Source organism: Haliaeetus leucocephalus, unplaced genomic scaffold (genome assembly GCF_000737465.1).
Source record: "Haliaeetus leucocephalus isolate CR32 unplaced genomic scaffold, Haliaeetus_leucocephalus-4.0 Scaffold773, whole genome shotgun sequence".
Lineage (NCBI taxonomy): Eukaryota > Metazoa > Chordata > Aves > Accipitriformes > Accipitridae > Haliaeetus > Haliaeetus leucocephalus.
This window is the reverse complement of record NW_010973209.1, coordinates 1,857,949-1,878,036: the sequence shown is the minus strand read 5'-3', so window position 1 is coordinate 1,878,036 and position 20,088 is coordinate 1,857,949. Positions and strand designations below refer to the sequence as shown.

The following is a 20,088-nucleotide window of genomic DNA, read 5'->3' as shown; positions in this document are numbered from 1 at the left end:
TTCCTGTAAGCAATGATTACACGATATTCTCTTGGTGGAAATAAACATCTAACCCACAGTTCTTAAGAAATAATCAAGGCTGTTGGAAAACTCCAGTACGCATCTCACTGTGACAAAAACAAGCTGTACTTCCATTTTTTAATTAAAAAAGGTAATGGCAAAGATGCATCAGACTGAAAGCCCCTTTAGTTTCAGGCAAGATAAACAGATGGAAAATGGGTAATGTCAGTATAATACTTTCTCTAGGCCTTCTTCCTCTGCATGCATGCTCCCCTAGGCAGCTCTTACTGCAATACTCATCGAGAACAGCTTTCAGTCTCCAGAGCAAGAGGACATAGGAGCAACCACCACCTGGAACACAATCCAGCTTAAATATACCCTCATCCAGTCTCAGCATACACCAAAAACCCCCAAATCTCTAGCCCCTCTCTGCCCTTTGGCCTACTGTGTAGAAGTTAAAGGTTACTTATTAAAAACAAAGGCTCTTTACTTGTGTAGCTTAAGGGTTATTTTTCAACCAGAGTGGAAGCAATGTATCACAGGGGTGCCAGCTGAACCACAGAACAGGCTGTACTTTGCTCTTTAAAATTGGGAGTAAACTTATACTATCTAATCCAGCATGTGGTCCTTCTTATCAAAATAAGAAGCCCAGGTAGCGACTGATGCTCTTTCCCCAAAGATTCACAGACTTCAAAAGCAAAGAGAACAGGCCTTAAATGAAGCAGCAACGAACGCAAAGGTTGCTCACATGTTAGCAACCAGTTTAGCAAAGACAGGATGGTGATGGCCTGAACAGCAAGACTCTTAAAAGCAGCAACAATCTGAGATGCACTCAACTCATGGGATTAGATGCAGGTTTCTTGTTCTGTTAAACCTAATACTGCCAAAGCCTCCTGTGTCCAGTGACAAATTCACTGAGTTACTTGCAAGAGGATTCACAGAAATGCAAGGGGCTTCACGCTGTAACCATCTTTCAGCACTTGATTGTAGGTTTTGACACTGAAGAACTTTATTAATTATGAACAGAACTAACAGAGCAGGATTATCTGGATTACGTTTTGGATTTAGAGGCTCTTTCACATAAGCAACACCAGGAAGTTGTCATTTCCTTCATTTCTTATTTTAACTTTACAACTAAAAGGAATGTCTTTGCCTCCCTCCAAACCACAGCCTTTCTGCTGTCTCCTTAGTTGATTGTACCTTTTTTGTACATTTAACTAAAACTGACAAAGACAGGTGCTCAGAAAACCTTTATCACTCCAAATTCTGTTCCCAAGGCGTATAAACCATAATTCAATTTAAAAGGGTGTACTGATGTGCCCTGCAGTCAGCCCCTTCTTTTTTTACTGAAATACCCGATTTCCTCCAACCCGCCCTGAAGTAGGTTAGCGATTGTATAGAAAGACTGACGCACCCAGTCTGAAGCCCAGCAAAACTGCCTGCTCCGCTCAGGTGCAGTGGTTCTGAACAGCAACACACAGAGCTCCAGCCCTGCAGTTCAGCCAGCGCTGGAGAGTGCTGATCTGTAAGACTTGGTTCTTTAAATAGATTATATTTGATAATGTATAACTCGGAGCAAACCATGTATTTAAAAAAAAAAAAGACTACAAGAGAAACCAGGTTAAAAAGAACCATCTTACAAAGAAGATGGACAATCTATTAGCCCTTGACAAACTAAACAATCATTGTACACAAAACAACAAGCTGTACAAAACTGAAAGGAGATGGCAGAGAGATTTGTAAGGCTTTCTGCACTTTTATTCTTCTCCTGGTCCAACAGGTCTTCTGATCTCATTCCGAGAAAGCTTCAAGGTCATGTCAGAACAGCCACGAATCCACCTCCGGTATGTGCAAAATTCAAACCAATTTACATAGAGAGATAAAATTGCAAAGGTAAAAACAAAACTAAAGGCCGGGATCGTGGGTTAAAATATTTCTTCTGAGTCCAAGAGACTACAGTTTGGGTATATTTGAAAACATATTCCAAACCTTTAAAACAAGCTATAGTCTTTTTTGAATGATAAAAAGGTTAATTTGTTGAGGAAAACTAGAGGATCCCTCTGGTGAACACTTTCTTTCTGCTTTTCAGTACATTCCCATTTGCTGACTGGCGTGTTCACACGACGACTTCCTGCATCTCCTCCACTTCTCACTCTTCCCTGTGGTTACTAGCTTTTTTACAGCAAAAACCGTCTTGACTCTCATCCTGCCTTTGACAGAAATTTGACATGGAAGTGGTATCTGTTCAAAAGAAGTTTGAGCTCAGAGATAGGGGAGAGGTATTTAAAAAGTCTATAAATAGTACACTGAATGTGTTAGGGATCTACTTCGAGGCTATGTTACAAACAAACTCTGGTGTCTGAGCCACCATCCTAAGTCACCTATATGAAAGTAGTGACAGCTAGACTCCAGCAAAAGGAGGCATCTTCTTCATGACTTTGCATGAACTACCCCTTCCAAGCAGGTTTCCCTGGTTAAGGAAGACCCAAGATCAACTGCTTTGTCCGCAACCCAAAATGCACAGAAATTATATTAAAAAGCCCTTCGGATGGGAAGAGAACAAAGAAAAGGAAGACCTCTCTTAAATGATCAATGCCACAGAACTTGGCTTTACACATCTGGACTGAAACATTTTGTTTTGTAGGTACAGCATCTTTTGCTGTGGAATTTCTACCTAGACATCACAACGCTGACTCCAGACAAGCAACGTGACAGAATCGAGTCCAGTCCCTAGCCATGACTGTGGTTAGGTAGTCTTGGGTGGTTGGATGGAGGATGACCACGGACTCAGGGAAGTTCTTGGAAAGCGATCCATTTGCAAACCAGTGTTCATAGCTGATCTTGAGTCTGTTTTGGAGATGGAGCTGTTGTCACAACCACAGTGGAAACAGCCTTAGTAGAGCCAGACACTGTTCCTTGCTGGAGATGGGAGGCTGGTACTGTTTGAATTCGCACCTGTTTGAAATGGAAAGAAAAATAACTCTTGTCAAGAACAACCTGGTGACACATTGCACTTGCATTGCACTCTGAAGCGCTGGTAAATTATCTGTTTCTGCCGCCAACAAAAATTCAGTTATATGAACGAGACCAAGCACCAAAACACATCAAGAACAGAATCTGTCACAAGAAGATCACTCAACCCACTGTTCATGTGGGATACCTAAAAACTACTTTGAATAAAAACCTACACGTCAGCTGCTTTTACAAGTTTTCAGAAGAAGGACTTGGATCCATTGGATACTTCACGTCTACAGACTTGTTACTAGCAGCTCCCAATGCAGATTAATTCTCTGGAATTACAGAACACTGAGTTTCCAGACAGAAAGATGGATATGCAAACAAGCCATGTGACTTCTTCAAGAAAAGGTGATCTGCAGAAGCCATAATACAAAACACTCCAAAAAAAGCCAAGTGTACAGAAACAATACTTCAAGCAGTTGGGAACATTTCCTGACAGGATTTTTGGGTTTACATTCATTATACTGTTGGTGCTTCAAAACCGTCTAAAAACCGTATCTCGATGGAGGGAAGGTAAAGGAGATGATGCACTGCATGTGCTTAATGCAGACACTACAGCCAAGCTGTGTACCTGTCCTTTTTATGGAACCCCATGTATCAAGTGTAAAGTCCTCATGGAGATGTCAAGTCATAAAAAAGCAAATAATATTATCATTCTAGGTGCCGTTACCTGCGTGGCCTGGCCTTGCTGCTGCAGCTGCTGCAGTTGCTGTGCCGTCAGAAAACTCACTGGCTTGTTCCCAGCGATCAGTTTTGTCCCTGCTGGCATTGTAGTCAGGATGATATTTCTACCTAATCCACTGATGCTAAGGAAAGAGAATTGTTGAAAGGTTAGTAAACAGCACAGCAGGCTATGTCTTTCAGACTCAAGTTTTTCTTCAGTTGCTAGGAGATTAAAGTTACTTACCTAATTTACTAATAATTTTAAGTAGCGGGGTTTTTTTCCCCACAAAACTGGCAAATACACCAGTTACAAGTTTATGTCAACATTTATCACTATGATAGAGAATTACTTTACCACACGAATTAAACCCTCTAATTCGGGGCCATGCACATCACTGGGTTAGTCTGATCAGACCTGAACACTTCTCATGGAATGCAGAAAACAGCCAAGCACACAGTGTTCTGCCTTGAAATATTAACTAAGGGAGACACTACCAGAATTCATGGAAGAATAAACAAAAAGACTTCAATATCTCAATGCCAGAGGAATTTTCACTGAGGCAGTTAACACTTCCCTAGTTTCTTTAATGGAGAGATGGCTTCAGATTACATACATTTTTAGGTACATCACCAGGTTCATTCTTGCTCAAACACACAGAACTAATCTAATAGCTGTTTTCAAGGCAAAGAACGTTTCTTCTTCAGTGCATCTGCTAGAACCTACATCTCAGGGCACCTAAAGAAAGACTATATTCTCATTGCCAGACACCACATTCATTCAGTTTCTTGCAGCTAAAGGACCTATTAACAGACTGCAGGTCTATTCCACCCTCTGCTTGCTAACTCCCCAGCAACCTATTGAACACAGACCTTCCTCAGCCTATTTCTCAAGCAAAACTACCGCATGCAAAGTACTCACTTGGCCCCGAGGTTGCCCTTGATGATGGGGGCAGTCACCACACTCTTGCCTTTCACTGGCTGGCTGATCACTGACAGAGGCACTGTTATTCGTGCTGGTAGTTTACCCTAGAGAAGTTGAAGAACACATGAGGAGCCGCGGGGAGTTCAGCAGAGAAACTGCTTGACAACACACAATTAATTACCACTCAGCTTGCTTTTTAGGAGTCCTAGGAGTAGAAACCAACAGCAGCTTTGCTGATGAAATCTGTGCTCCATTTCAGGCTCATTAAAATTCACCTCCAACTCACTCACTTCACAGCTGCCCAAGCCCCAAAAACCCGCATCATCTTTGCACCACAGTATTTCTCTGGGAAGGATCATTGTATCTGTCCACGATTTTTATCCTTAGGAAACTATCGTAATGTCAATTAGCTTATGCAACTTTCACAATACAGCTTATGGTGCCTTCAGCTTTGGGCATTAAAATTGCATTAAACGGGGAAATCGCTAAAAAAGTTAATACAAGTAATAAGCACTTCTGGTTCTGACACCATTCCAAGGGAAATTATTTCAGAGGTGTGGGGCAAGACGCTGAGCTGCACGAGGTAGGACTTTAGATAAGCAAATTTTATTTCATTCACTTGCAAGAGGAGGTAAGGGAAGACATATCTGACTCTTTTCTGGTCATTCAGCATTTAGCTACAATTCCAACACGATGAAATTAGTTGCAGACCCACATTCTACAGTACTTAATTTGAGCCCTTGTGGCTGTAAAGAGAAGTTTTCAGACATAAACCATCAGTATATTTCAGGATTCCCCTTTCTCACCCACCTCCAGAAAAAGGTTAGCATTACTTACTGCCTGGGATGTAGATACTACTGTGGTGCTGACGGGTACCTGCCGCACAGCAGTGGCTCCTGTGCCTATAGTTATGGGAGTCCCAGCAGCTCCCGAGGCCACAGCGACCGCTTTCGACACTGTGGCACTCATGGTTGGTAAAGAAACAGCTGAGGTATGGACTGTGCCGGGCACGCTCACTGCTGAGGAAGAGGGCACTTGCTTAGCATGAGTAGCTACCGTAATAGTCTGCCCAGCTTTGGGCGGCATCACCCCCAGCCCCTGCACGATTCTTATAGTAGCAGCTGGCTTGGCCTCAGTGGATGCCACCGTAGTTATGGCTTTGCTCTTCTGATCTGCCACAGTCATGCCCAGAGCAGGCATCAGTCGGAAAGCGGAGCTTGTTGGCTCTGCAGTCTTTAAGTCAGGAGTCACTTTAACCACTGTGCTTCCAGCTGGGCTGGAAGAAGCAGAAGTGGCCGTGCTAGTCTTGGCTGGAGAATCAGCAGTCTGGACAGGATTGGATGTCACGTGCAAAGTTGCAGAGATGCCTTTCCCACTAGTGCTGCTTCCCGCAGCTGCTGTGAAGAGGTCCTGAGTTAGTTTAACAGTAGTGACTTGAGATTTGGCCAGGGTGGCCATCATGTCCGGGGTGATACGCAGCACAGTCTGTCCCTTCGCATCTGTGGTAATAGAGGACGGGGGCAGGCGCAACACATCCTTTCCTTGGATCCGAAAATTGGTCGCGGTGAGTGGGATGCCACTTCCAGGCTGGGTCTTCATGCCAAGTTGGCCTGTAATAGCCACCTGGAAGAGATGAGAGAAATGGCTGCATCAAACCAGGACACAGTCCAAGGCACAGTCAGAGTAAAACTTCCCAACAGGATGTTTGCTCCCATCAGAACTGAAGTGGCATGATGCCAGCACTCAGTACGCTGCTGAAAAGAGTTTTGGTTGCGTATCAGATGGCATTCCCAAAACCATATAAAATATGAAATACTTGTGGAGCTGCTTTTTCAAACAAGATGAATGTAAATGAGATCAACACCTGGAGACGGTCAACGTTGGACTAACATATCTTTTACCTGTACATGAAAACGGGACTCAAATACACCAAAGCAGCAACTGCGTGAATCTGTATGGTCAATAACTCATACAGCATTACGTCTCACTACAGTTTTCACTATCTTTTCACATCTGTGTATCACATATGTCACAACAAACAGGAAACAACTGGGTCGTGGAGCCCAATTCCTTGTCTCTCCCTCTCTCTCTCACCTGCTTGATGATATTCTGGCCAGCTACATTCTGGATGACAGTGGTGGAGGACGTGCTTGTAGCAGAACTGCCCGGGGAGCTGGTTACTGGCTTTACAGCCGGACTGGGAGCTGCAGACAGTCCTGTCACAGTGATGCCCGTCTGTCCTGTCATGGAGCTTCCTGGTCTTTGCACCTGCACTGGGCTGGTTTGAGCTTTTACCGGCAGAGTCATCACAGTCTACAGAAAGACACGGAGGCAGCCTATGAGCAGACTAACGCAATACTAACAATTACTCTTTTGTCTCGTGCCTTAGCTTGCAAGATCTGTGGACTTTTTACTGTAGTGCACAATTTAATGGTGCCACATAAATAGGCAATAGGGAGGAAAAAAGGAGCACTGAACAGTGTTATTTATGCACAACTGTTTCTATGCTCCTGCCCTGCAGTTACTGCATGTTCCAAGTGAGCAAGCAATCCCTGTGCACCATACCAAAATACTAAAAGAAGTCAGAGCTACTCCACCGTTTCCATGCAGCCAAACTCACCTGAGGGAGCACTTTGGTTTGCGTGGCTGTAGCTGGGACGCGGATCTGAGGCACTGACGTAGGTTGCTGCTGCTGGCTTACCACTGGGGCTTGCTGAGACACAGCTGGCAGGCTGGACTGGGCAGTGACCACCCGGACCTGTGGCAGTCCTGAGGAGGTGGTATGACTTACCACCCGGGTGGGAGGTGGCTGCGGCCCCGGCTGTGTCTGTGAACTCTGGGCTGTGGAAAGCAACGTCCCGAGCTGTGGCATGGTAGGGGATGATACCAGAAGAACACTACGGAAAAGATAAAAGCCAGTAGGTCAGCAAAGATGTAGGAAGTGACTGAGAAAGTAGCAGTAACATTCCCAAGTGATGTACGAGACAGAAGAAGTACCTTTGGCTGGGTTTTGCTGGCTCCGATCCAGCACTAGATACACTCTTGCTAACCACAGACACTGGTGGGGGTGAAATAGGTGTTGCTGGTAATGCTGGTGCAGTTGGTGTCACGGGAGTCACGGGAGTTGGTGGCATGCTGGAGTCACTAAGGCTCAGCTGACTGGGCTCTGATGTGCTGCTGGGGAGTGCTTTCACAGAAGTCTCCTTGCTACTAGACTTCTGCAAAGAAACCATGTCAAGCATGAAGTTCTTCACAAAAACTGGGTTTGATTGCTGCATGCTCTATAGAGAGTGGGCTGAGCATTTTAAGTTGCGTTCTGTATCGTTATGAATGATGCCCTGGTGCTAAATCCTGAAATCCCAGATGACAGACTGCCTTCCTCAACTGCAGCCACAAGCAGGCTGGTGTTTGGCTGCTCCTGCTCTCAGGTAAAAGTGCATCTCAGCTGTGACAAACATTCGTAACATGCAGATTTCCACCTTGGTTAATTTGCCAACAGCAACTACTTCGGAGATATTTGATATCAGTAACATCAACAACAAAGATGACACCAAACCCTGACAGCTTCAGCACAGCAAGGGGGAGAGCAGCAGACGTGTTCCACACACTCTACTACAGATTAACCTCAAAACTAGATCTGAAAGACCATCCCTAAGATAAGGAGCACAAATGAATTCCATTGACCTTTCTGCCGAGATCAACAAGGATAACAGTGGAAGCTGGGAGGAGCAAAAAGTTCCCTCTTTTCCTCTTCATTTTGTGCGCTGGTGCTAGACCAACACTGACATTCATCATATACATAATGAATTGATAACTTAAATATGTGATAATTTTCATCAGCCGCTATGGATGCAGAATCTATGGATTGAATTAAGCCTGTACCTCCTTCCCAATCCCAAAAGCATCTGTGTAAACCTGTGCAAAGAAATTTACCATTTTAGCCGGAGGTTTTGGCTTCTGCTGAAGGGCTTTCTTGGCCTTTGCTGCAGCAGCTTGAGCCTGGTGAATCCGTTCTGCAAATATAGATAAACGGTTAGAGTTCCTGAACATGAGCAAACACGAGTTAAGAAAGAGGCCAATCAAGAACTCTAAGTTCATCTTCAGACAAGAAATCAAACGCACATAGTCATGCAATAATGCAAAGAAAAATACCAAATAAAATTAGCCAAAAAGGCTGAAACAAAGACACATAAGAAGTTGCGAACATACATGTACATCTGCAGTTCTCGTACACGGGATACTATTTTTCAAACAAATACTTCAAACTGACACACTGCTCTGCAAGACTGGATTTAAGTGCTAACAGGCTAACATTAGCAAACTGACTAGAGGAAAAAGCTAGACTGACAAATTAACATTCACTATCCAGCTGGACTGAAGAAGCTCAAGAGATCTATAAACATTTTCAATTCTTAAGATATCACCAAGCCAGGCTTACCAAACTCTTCCTCACTCCTGTCCCGGTGCAGGTAGATCCACAACTTGCGTCCAATATCATATTTCACACAGGGATCTTTCTCATAATGTAATCGATCCAAAGCACCGCTAACAACAGTATTAACCTGAAAGTTCAGAATTCACGGAATTACTAGATGTCCCTGGTTCAGCTAGCCAAAGGTCATGAATAGAAAAATAATCCTATTTGGCATAAAACCTGAGTAAGCAGCTAGCAATCTTCATTTGAGTAAGAACTGACTGAGAGCAGATCTTGCAGCACAGAATGCTGTTTGCCACCTTGGATTAAATAGAGCTTCCACCAAAGCTGAAAGCTCTGAAAATTGACTGGGTTTGAATCTAAAATGTGAGCAGCTATATGACACAGTGTTACTTCTGTGGCTTTTCTAGCTCTTTTTTCATCCTCCAGAGTTCAGTGCAGATTTGCAGCAGCTCACAATAGCAGTACATAGCTCCCTTTTGCTAATCAAAACAGCATAAAAATTATTGGGCCTTAGTCACCAAATACTGCCCAAGTCTGCTCGGTGTGTTTTTAGGAGAATCTGTTTGAGGCCAGACATGACATCCAACTTACTTGAGCACTTGTGACATCAGGAGCTAGGAACTGGGAATCTTTAAGCAGCTCACAGATTTCAGCACGAGTTCCTTCTCCATTAGGAAGGCGAGCAGCAGCATCACGAACTGAAATACAAAATCAGAGCTTAAACTTCCAGCCGTAACTAGGTAGCTGTATTCAAGGACTCCAGCAGATACATTTCTGTATTGCATGCTCAGCCCCATTCTCACAGCGCCTACTTGCTCACTAAAATCTAGTCCCCATGATCCCTCAAAGATACAAGCAGAGATTATAAAGGACCATTTTAAAGTATCTCAACTGTCCTGGCTTTGTGCTAGGAGTGATGACATTGGGGAACAGCACTGAACCCCAGAATGACTTTGCAATGCCCCAACTTCACCGCAGTGTACTGAAACCACCACTCTTCGTTTTCCAGTTATCTGAGCCTTAGCTTCAGTCAGCCCCATGGACTTTCCTCTCTATTTCCCATTTTCTCTCAGATCAACAGCAACACACTGATGCCTTCTTTTTTAGTTACTCCTGCTCCCAGCATTTCATCACTTCTATTCCATATAATTTATTTCTTCTTCGCTTATGTCATCGCAGTCTGCCCACCTCTTTCCTTTATAATGTAGATTGCTAAAGTCACTGTTTGGGGGGTCAGGGGAACCTTTTTCTTTCTTAAAAAAATTTTTTTGGCCATCACCTTACCGAGGGACAAGATGGTGACATATGCTGGTCTGTCTGAGCGCAGGAGAGAATGCTCTCGGGCTTTGTTTAATGAGGTTTCCTTGTCAAACACCCCCTTCACAGGGCCAACAACTGACTCAAAGCCATGCATACGGAAGGTGAAAGCTTTGTGGGGCTGGCTGTAACGGTAACGTTCCTGTATTTGGAAACAAAGAGGACTGAATTTAGCAGGAAACATATAGTGCAAAGTCTTAAAGCTTGTACTACATTTATATCATAATATAAGTTATTATCATTCTCCAGAGGAAGTTTTTTTTAAAATTAGAGCCTCAAATACTGCTGTACAAACTTATTTTGGATCAAGACAAGCACGAACTACTTCAAGCAGAATATAAACCACCACCTAACCAAAGTGTGCAGGTGCCATACATTAGGTTAATTGTTAAGCAGCTGCACAGACTAGAGAGGTGCCAGAAATATACCTTCTGCCCAGCAAACATCCCTTCCCCCAGCAACGACAAGCCCTTTCTTCCTCCTCTAATCTAGCAAAAGAGAGATTTCCAAAATTTAACCTGGATATTCTACCACACACACAGTACATGTACCCAGGGAGAAGAATCATTATCATGTGTTTACCCTATAATACGCACTCGCATCTACTACAGACAAGATAACAAAGTGTATGGGTGCACTTATTGCCACTTGTCTTCTGCTTGTACTCATACATGCCCAAAAAATATAGAGACAAGTCATCCTCATATGCTGGGGGATGGCAGAGGAGACAGAAAGGTCAGCACTATCAATTTCAATTAATTTTGCCCAATACCCATTGGAAATACAGGTGCTTTTGACTTAAGCAGCTAGGCTATACTGTTAGCAAGTTTTATGCAAGGCCAAGATACCTGCTTCAAGGCAGAAGAAACATACTAATTCTTTACATTAGCAAAGCTTGTGTAGAGTATAAAACTGCCATCCCATACAAATTCGCTTGTTTTAGTGGCCAACTATTTCAATGTGTGCATTTAAAATTAAGATGATTCTCTTCCTACCTGCTCCTGAAACACGCGTTTCTCCTCTCCAGTGCTAGGTCGGACTACATAGTCAGTCCTTCTGAAACAAAGGTCACCATCAGTTCTGAACAACAACAAGCCCACAACAATCCCAAAGAACATCCCAAAGGATTAGTCATCTCACCCTTTCTGCAAATTCTTCTGAACAAATTCTGAAAGCATTTATGACAATATAAGTAAGTCCTGCAGGGATCTTAAAATATGCTCTATGCACTACCTGAAGGTAAGCAAGGACTGTAAATAATCTCATTATCGGGACATAAGATAGATTACAGGTTTACTCTCATAATATACACGAACTTGAAGAAAATCAGTTGACTTTGTGAAGTCTCGTTACTGTGTTTACAAAATCAGACTATCAAGTTCCCTCTTGCCCCATAATGTAACATCTTTTTATTTTAAGTAACGAGCCATTCAGATCCAGGGGTGCAAGGACCAAACTTCATAGCTTTAGCACACACTGCTAAAGCTTTCAAGCAGCATTATATACTTACACTCTGGGAACTGGTGTTGTGGCATCTGAGCTGTCCTCATTTTCCTATCGAAAAACAGAGAAACATCAGTGCCGGATATAACTCAGTCAGGTTTTGTGCTGCTAGAAGGTGATTTTTTTCTGACTCACTTTGAAAAAAGTCTGGTCTTTGGTCTCCAACCACAGCTGAAACAGTGCTGCCAATTCCTTCTCGTGATCTTGGCAAGAACCTAGTCCAAAAAAATCAGGAAAAATAAGAGAAGTCCTTTATTTGTTATGAAGCCGGCTGCTTGTACTTCCCAGTCATCTCCTGCTCCCTTCCCCCCTCTATGCATCACCAGTCACAAGGCATCTTCCACACTTCACAGATGCTCCAATTTCAATACTTGAACACATCCAGGCTTAGAAAAGTGCTGAAAGCTAGTTATTCTCCTGTGTTGGTACAAAGGATGGTGCTTCAACTCCTGGCACAGCAGGCAAGGTACTGTTTGAGACACAGCCACCTGATACTTGAAGATGGCTCCCACTCTCCAAAGTAATCCCAGTCACTGAATCCATGAGCAGAAACACATCCCTACAAAACCTTCACCAAAGACTGTGAAAGGGAACAGAGGAATAGCCTCCTGACTCTTAAATCTCTGCCAGTTTAAGCCTGCAAATATGATCACTAGAATCACTGTAGTTAAGAATGGAAAATTCTGCCTAGTATCTAAATGAAAGAACATAAACACAAGACATCTGTAATTCAGTCAGTATGAGACTGGGCACATTGATTATCAATTTACTCTTTGGTTCCCACTTTTAAAAATGAGAATAGTATCAGTTTGCTCCACAGAGCAGCTTAATTCATTTATAATTGTCATAATTAATAATCAGTCTGCAGGTACGCTCTACAGAAGGGAAACTATGAAAGTGTTCAGACAGATTTGAAGGAAGACATAAACACGGTTAGGTCAGCAACATAAAGAAATAAAGCACAGTGCTTTTGCTCACTTATTCTCCGTCTGCTGCTGATACTACTGTCTTGTGAAAACCTAGAATGTAAAACACATCTTCACTCAGCTAAAAGAAAAGGCCTAACAAATGAATTAACAGCTCCGCTTGTCTTTCTCTCTGGGCTGCAGCAAGCTGGAAAGTAAAGTCCTGGAGAAAGCAACCAACCTGTACTACAGCAGAAATCATAGAAGAGCACAAGAAACTCACCAAGCAATTTCCACTGCTGAGTTTTTTCCTTGAATTCAACAAAAGGTGAGAAGCTGGAAGGAACATCTACAATGAAAAATGTGCATGTCAGAGACATCATACAAACGTCCAACCCCCAAAATCCTACTGTTGTAATGCAAGCTGTTGAGTTAGACTCATAATGACAGATAAAGCATTTCAAGTGATTATGTAAGTGCATCTCTAAATTTATACTTGCTCAAAGGGAAGGTAAGCATCTCAGAGAAACAGTGCAAGCACAACAACAGAACAGAACAGAACAGGATAATGAGTCTTCCATCTACAGGCTGTCAGGTGAGATCCTGTTCATGCTGTGAGGCACCAGGAACTGTTACTCTACAGTGACTATTCCTGGGCTCCTGGGAAGTGAACTTGGGATTTACAGTATTCACCAGCATTAGGAAGAACATTAAGTATCCATGTTGCAAAGGCCACTACAATCTACACTGTCTCTCCCTTTAAAACTCCCCACTAAGTAAATGAGAACCACAGAATAATCTACTTTGAAAGGAACGTCTGAAGCTTAGCTGGTCTAAGCCCCAGGTCAAAGCTAGGCCAACTTCATGTTTCCAGTGGAATGCTCAGGGCATCATCTAGTTTATTTGTTATTATCTCCGAAGACAACCACAATGTCTGCACACCAGGGAGAGACTAATTTCTTCCGGCTTCGAACATCCCGCCTGAAGCACATGATCCAAACAGAAGAAACTGCCTGTCTAGAGGCAATCTCACACACATTTTCACACACTCGGGAATCAAGCTGGGTCTTATCTACTATCCACATGCAGAACAAGTCTACCACAATCAAGAAACGCAGGCCTATAGTAGAAACGCTGTCAACAATACAATGATTTACTGTCGTGATGAATTAAAATTCGATTTGAGCACTGATTAGAACTGAGGTACCAGCATCATGAGCATTTTTAACAGCCATTCTTACCTCTGCTGTCACCTGTCAAATACTGCAAGGCGGGTAAAACCAGTTCAGACCAGTTAGGGGCAAAGGAGAACCAGTTATTTAGTGCACTGGCAGGAGAAGATTGCCAATCTAGAACTTTATCTTCAAGCTGAAGAGGAAAAAAAAACCCGTTCTATTAAAGATCTTGCGCTTTAAACTATGACCATTTTAAGAAGAAAACAAACCAGCTAAACATATCCAGAGGAAAAAAAGGTTTTATATACATAAAAAGAATTCCCTGACTTCTTCAAGTAACCATCAGATGGTATTTCAGAGAACAGATACCAAAAAGGGCAAAAAACTTCCCCACCATCTCTGGCCTTAATTCATAGAATATATCGAACCATCATCTAAAGCACAGGTATGGAAAGACTTACAGATTCAACTGACTGAACTTATGAAACATGTTAAAAACTGAGTGTGGTATGCACTCCCAAAGGGTTTCATTTTTTAATATGTAATCTACATCTTAATATAATTTACAGCAGGACAACTGTGGAGAAAAATCACTGTTACATAGCTATAAACCCCACCCCTAATTTTGCTTTCTGCAGAGATTCCTAGGTAAGTGGGCAGTTCCTTACCACAGAAAGAGTAGCAGGTCCTTCCAGAAACAGTATCTCCAACAGAAGGAAAAAGAAGCTGGAAGATATTTCATTTATTCCAAGGCACGGCTTCATCTCTTCAAGAGGTCTTCAAATGAAAGAGAACAAAACCAGAGTAAGTTCCCTAAATAAATATTTACCTTCATATACAAAGATGAACACCACACATTACACACATCCCAAGCTGCACAAAACCAAAGCCTGCAAAAGCCCCACAAAAATGTGAGCTGCAACATCTGTTCCTCTCTCCATCCATGCAAAGCGTTCAGGGCCCTCTGAAGCACTTACTCCTCCTTGACAGATGACAGAGGGATGGGGGAAGGATCCTGAGACATTGGTGGGATTCCATCTGCATTGCTAAGAGAGTCAGCCAAATCTTCCACCTCAGATTTAATAATCTTCAGCTTTTTTTTCTTCTTATCTTCCTTTTCCTTCACCTTTTTCTTAAGGGTTGCAAGGTCGAATAAGGCTTTAGATATGATTAAAGGGAAGAAGAAGAATGAGAAAAATTTCCTACCATATTTCATTGAGAATCATAAACTAACTATATATTTAAACATATATTCAGAAACACGGGTAGTGTGCACCAATTCACCACCAGTTCATTCCATCCTCCCAGCCATTTCCGTGATTCTTTGTTTTTCCCTTCAGCGCACTCTGTTTTAATAGAAAACCTCTAATTTCCAAACAGATGTATATGAAATGAGAAAGGCAAAGGTCACTCCTTAAAGCAGGGATACAAACTAACTTTCCTCAACTAGTTGGAAGCACCTTCAGTGCAAACTGGAGTCGTCTGTGAGCAACTGAAACGGAACAGCTCACAACCCCAGAGTGGTTAGCCAGCTATGTGAAAAGCAAAAGGATACAACAACCTATCGAGACCACCTTCCTCCTCAGCTTTTCACACACACAGGGTACCCTGTATTCATGCAGTGCACAAGTACCGTGTCCAAGCCACTAACCTGCTAAAGAACCTTTCCTGCCAGCATTTACTCGAGTCATAATGTCCTCCAGAGTCACGTCTGTTGTCACTAGATCAGGGTGGTCCTACATAGGACAACAGGATGGAAATTAAAATCAGGGAAGGACAAAGTGTTGATAGCCACAAAGGTACAGAAGATAACCCAAGTACTGAAATGCCCCAAACTTATCCGGGATCAGTTTATAAAGTTATTTACTGCAATAAAAGTCGGGAAAAGTCTTCTAACCCTGAAATCCAAAGTTTTGTCCCTCCAAAACGCATCACTAAAATTACAAAGTCCTCCTAAACAGATAAGCATAAACAGGAGTTGCCTACAGACGCCGACAATTAAATACAGGTTACAGTAAAGGGCTGAAAGGTGGCTGCACACAAAAAAAGCAGCAATCATTTTGTCACCCAGAAGTACCCTGAACTTTATGGCTAACAGATAGAAGACTAACAGATAAAATATATTTCCACCCCCCAGAATTCTTGACATCTTACAGGTTGACGTTTTCGTTTCTCGTGGTGCTTCTTCAACATCATCTTCAAATCACTTTCCCCAAGTTCTACCTTGTCTGCAACAAAAAAAACATTCAGAGATTATTTGCACAGTTTTCCGTTATTGTTACTTTACAGGCTTCTTAGAATGCCATTTTCTATCCATTCCCACTTCCAACAATCTCCAAATTTCAGTAACTAGATTTTCCTTATCTGAGTTCCATTCTTTTAATCAACCAATGTATTTCAATACTTTCTTCCTCGGGTCATCCAATTTCATTGCTGATGTAAGTATGGAAGTGAAAAGAAGTGAGAACCAGCCGTGCTGCATGAAGGGTTTGCCAACCTGATTACAGTAACCTGAGGAGGGATTGCCTTGGCACACACACTGAAATATTTTGAACTGGATGGACTATGCTAATGCTTCAACCATTAAAGGCAAAATATAACAAGAGAAATTGGTAGTATTACACAAACTGTAGACCCTTGTGTTTAAATACTAGCCTACCAAGGAGAAAAAAGATTAAATAAACTGGGAGAAGAGCCAACTGTTTGGGAGACTCCAAAACTGAAGCATTACAAGATTTCCCATCAAACAACAGATTTTCAAACTGATTTCTTGCAGGGTCTCAAAGTAATTCTCACCCCTAAATCCATATCGACCCCTAGTTTGGTTCTCACCTGCTGTTTTCATGTCCAAGGTTGACAATGTGGGGATCACTCTCAGAGGAACTGGTGGACTTGGACAACGTGCTGGAGAACTTGGAGGCCAAGAGCTTAGATCTAAAATAAATAAATACGTTTATTTCTGCAAGACCTAGCACCAATCTACGTTAACTCTATTATGCCATGTTCATTACATCACAGCCAATAAAACTGGAGTCCAGTTTTCGTTCTTCTATCAAAGACACTGTCCCCACATCAAAACTTTGTCTTTCTCCACTCACGCCTCAAGTCTTTAGTTCAGTCCAGGGCATTACCTTCTTCATCAGAAGACAAGGTAGTATCTCCACACTCCTCTTTCACTTCCCTCAGAATCTTCAAGTAGCGCCGATGCGTCCGTCTGTCTCGTTCTTCCATGTCATACGCTGGTGAGAAGTGCTTTCTCCTTAGGGTCATATCAGGGCCTCCTTTCCTAGCTAAATCCAGCAAGTGCTGGAAGATGAGATATGTGTGACATTAGCTATCTCGGCTACAGCGTTGTAAGCTAGAACAGATAAGCTCAACTCACGTACTTTCAGCAAGTTTAACGTGGAGTTGGTGTGGTAAGCACCTCAGTTCTTTATAAGGTAACCCTTACAAAGTATCAGTATCTGCCACATACAAGATTTTAAAACCAGCATTTTAGACCACCATTTAAAGGGGGGGAAAAAGCAAGGCAAAATCTCTGCACCGTCATCTGCACACACAATAATACCTCACTGTCATTTTACATGGACTGTTGAGAAGAACCTAACCATTGGTCTGAGATCCACTTGTGCAGTTTCCATGCCAAATACATAACACAGACATGGAACACTCCCTCTTTTGGAGAAAACATTTTACCCCTTATGGCTACAGAGGAAATAACTGCCTACACATTTCCATATTCATCACTATGGGGCGTTTTAGACAGACAGACTTTCATCTTCATCCGTACATCCTGTATGTTTCAACACCTAAGCGTAATGAAATGATAAGCGAGCAAGTATTTACAACGAACACATTTCAGTTGGCAGCAATTAGCTGACAACAGTATCCACAGAGGAGGACTTCATCAGGGATTTACAGGCATCAGAATCAGAGTTTTGTATCTATCCTATACCAGTCCCCACTGAAGCTGGGGAATTCATACAACTAGATATTTAGCAGCCTTACTTGTTTCAGAATGACAGAAATGGTAGATGAAGGCAGAATGACTTGTTAATAGGACAGTAAGGTGTAAAGGGGCAAATGCAGGGAGTGGGTGACAAGGTGGGCATGGAAAAAAGACACTATACACAAGTGAGAGCTATGAGAGTTTCAAAATCTGGAATTTGCAAACGTAACAATGTTTCTAGAGTTTTCACATTCTAAGAACCACTGGAAAACCAAAAACACAGCATGCATTAAAGGAAAGACCTTCAAGAATTGTGAATGCACAAATACCAAGACACTTTGTTGTAAAGACAACCTATTCCTTACGGAACACAAGAAAGAGATGACCGTGCCCCAAAGACACTCACATTGCGGGAAGCGAGGATCTGCTTCAGCAGTCGGTAGAAGTACTGCTGCTGAGAACTCAGGTAACGTTTGTACTGGGACTTAAAACAGAGCTGCCGGTATTTCACAACTTCAGGATTAAAGTGTCCATCTTTAAGAAAGAGGTACAAAACACTTCAGTTTTCGTCAACTACTAGTTCAGAACTTAACCCCGAAAATACACAGAAGTATATTACGCTCACTGACCCCGGAAGAGTTTCTGGGCGATGTGCAGTGGATTTCCAAAACGGAAGTTTTCACCACTGAACAACGCAGAGATGAGTTTGTTCTGATGCTCTCGGTTGTTTTCAGGAAAGTGAGGCAGGAATTTTTTTAGGTGGTCTTGCTGCGCATCTGTCAGTACCTCCTGCCACGTAGACAAGCTGACAACTTCAAAGAAGATCTCAGGCTAAAGAAAGCAAAAAACAATAGTGAAGAAAATGCATCTGCGTCCTTGACAATTTTCTAGCCCTTAAGGCTTTCTGTGGTTAAATAACACGAGTCACGAGACAGCGTCTCACCAAATGCAGAAAACAATAGAGAGTAAAGAGGAAAGGTGAGGAAATTAACGCTACTACTAGCAACAAGAAAATAAATTCAAAACTGGTAACAAAACTTTCTCACAGATGTTTTCAAAATAAGAGACGTTGTCACCTAGAAAAAAAAGGTAACAGAACAGTTTTAAAAGTTTTCCTGAGATTAACCAAAGCCCTTTTTAACACCTTTTCCAGGACAGTCGGAAACATTTCTCCTCTTTTCTGTTTGCTCTGTAAGCCCCACAAAGGGAGTTAAACGTGCTGTTTACCAAGGCTCTGAAAAGGTACAGTATCTGAGCACTACTCACATCCTCCAGAAGGTCCTCGGGCAGGCTAACCCTGGTGGTACCCAGCATGCAGTCCTCCATGATGCGTGTGACATTTCCTTCCCCGCAGGGTCCCAGCTCCAGGGGGTCCGTGAGCATGTGATCCAGAGAATCCATTCTTCACCCTCTCCTGCTCCTGAACAGCAGCAAAGCCTTCAACAACCGAAAATCCCACACCCAGCTACATCCCCAGCTAAGGAATGACCAAGAAGCCACGTTTGATGAAGTTTAAACGCAAGCTGGGGAATCGGGCCATGAGATATGTAAGATATTGCAGTGTTAATTTATGGTTCAACTGCAACACGAGTCACGCCAACAGAGGAACGCTCTTCCAGGCAGCGTGTACCGTGTCCCAGTACAAGCGGAGTGGAAGGTACAGGCGACCCATTTCACTTTGCTTCCCGCCTGCAGGAGCTGGTGTCGATAGAACTAAATACCATGAAAAACTACACCTAAATCCTGAAAGCGGATTTAAAAACCGAACCGCAGGTCTAAGGTAGGATTTCTCTCAGGCTGAATCCGCAGCTACGACTGGGCCAGGAGCCCCCCTTCCCCTCCGGCGCAGTCGGGAACAGCTTGCGCAGCTCTCGGCTGAGGGGAAAACGCATGAACCACGCGGAATAAGTTAACAGGGGAAAAAGAAAAAAAACCGAAAAAACACAAGCCGAACTTAAACCAGGGTCGGGCAGTAGGAAACCGCAGGAAAAAAAAAAAGCGCATTTCATACCCGCTACGCTGCCTCTGGGCCTGACACCGGCGTCTCCACCGCTCCCCCGGTGCGCCGAGGCTGAAGGCACCCCGAGACCCCCGCTCACGCAGCGCCGGAGGTCCGCCGCCGGCTGCGAAGGCGGGAAGCCGGGGAAGCCAACGACCCACCACCGCCCGCCCGGCCGCTCCCCGCTGAGGCGACGGGC

The 20,088-nt window shown here is 43.1% G+C and overlaps 1 protein-coding gene across 2 annotated transcripts; it reads right to left on the bottom strand.

Annotated features, from left to right (window-relative positions):
* Positions 1-2,659: 2,659 nt before the first annotated feature.
* Positions 2,660-19,996, bottom strand: NFRKB (nuclear factor related to kappaB binding protein). Of its 2 annotated transcripts, none has more exons than XM_010581401.1 (26): positions 19,902-19,996; positions 19,157-19,327; positions 18,520-18,721; positions 18,297-18,424; positions 17,073-17,247; positions 16,774-16,875; positions 16,096-16,169; positions 15,593-15,677; positions 14,919-15,099; positions 14,610-14,718; positions 14,008-14,134; positions 13,050-13,115; positions 11,997-12,076; positions 11,869-11,912; positions 11,354-11,414; positions 10,326-10,500; positions 9,633-9,739; positions 9,042-9,165; positions 8,537-8,616; positions 7,601-7,821; positions 7,224-7,500; positions 6,698-6,916; positions 5,441-6,226; positions 4,601-4,707; positions 3,689-3,824; positions 2,660-2,955 (listed from the first exon to the last, which is right to left on the bottom strand). In XM_010581401.1, the coding sequence occupies exons 2-26, from the start codon at positions 19,289-19,291 to the stop codon at positions 2,830-2,832; spliced, it is 3,927 nt and encodes a 1,308-aa protein (XP_010579703.1). In that variant the 5' UTR covers positions 19,292-19,327; positions 19,902-19,996; the 3' UTR covers positions 2,660-2,829. The 2 variants fall into 2 exon arrangements, with proteins under 2 accessions (XP_010579703.1, XP_010579702.1); XM_010581400.1 differs by having other exon boundaries at positions 19,157-19,310.
* Positions 19,997-20,088: the final 92 nt, after the last annotated feature.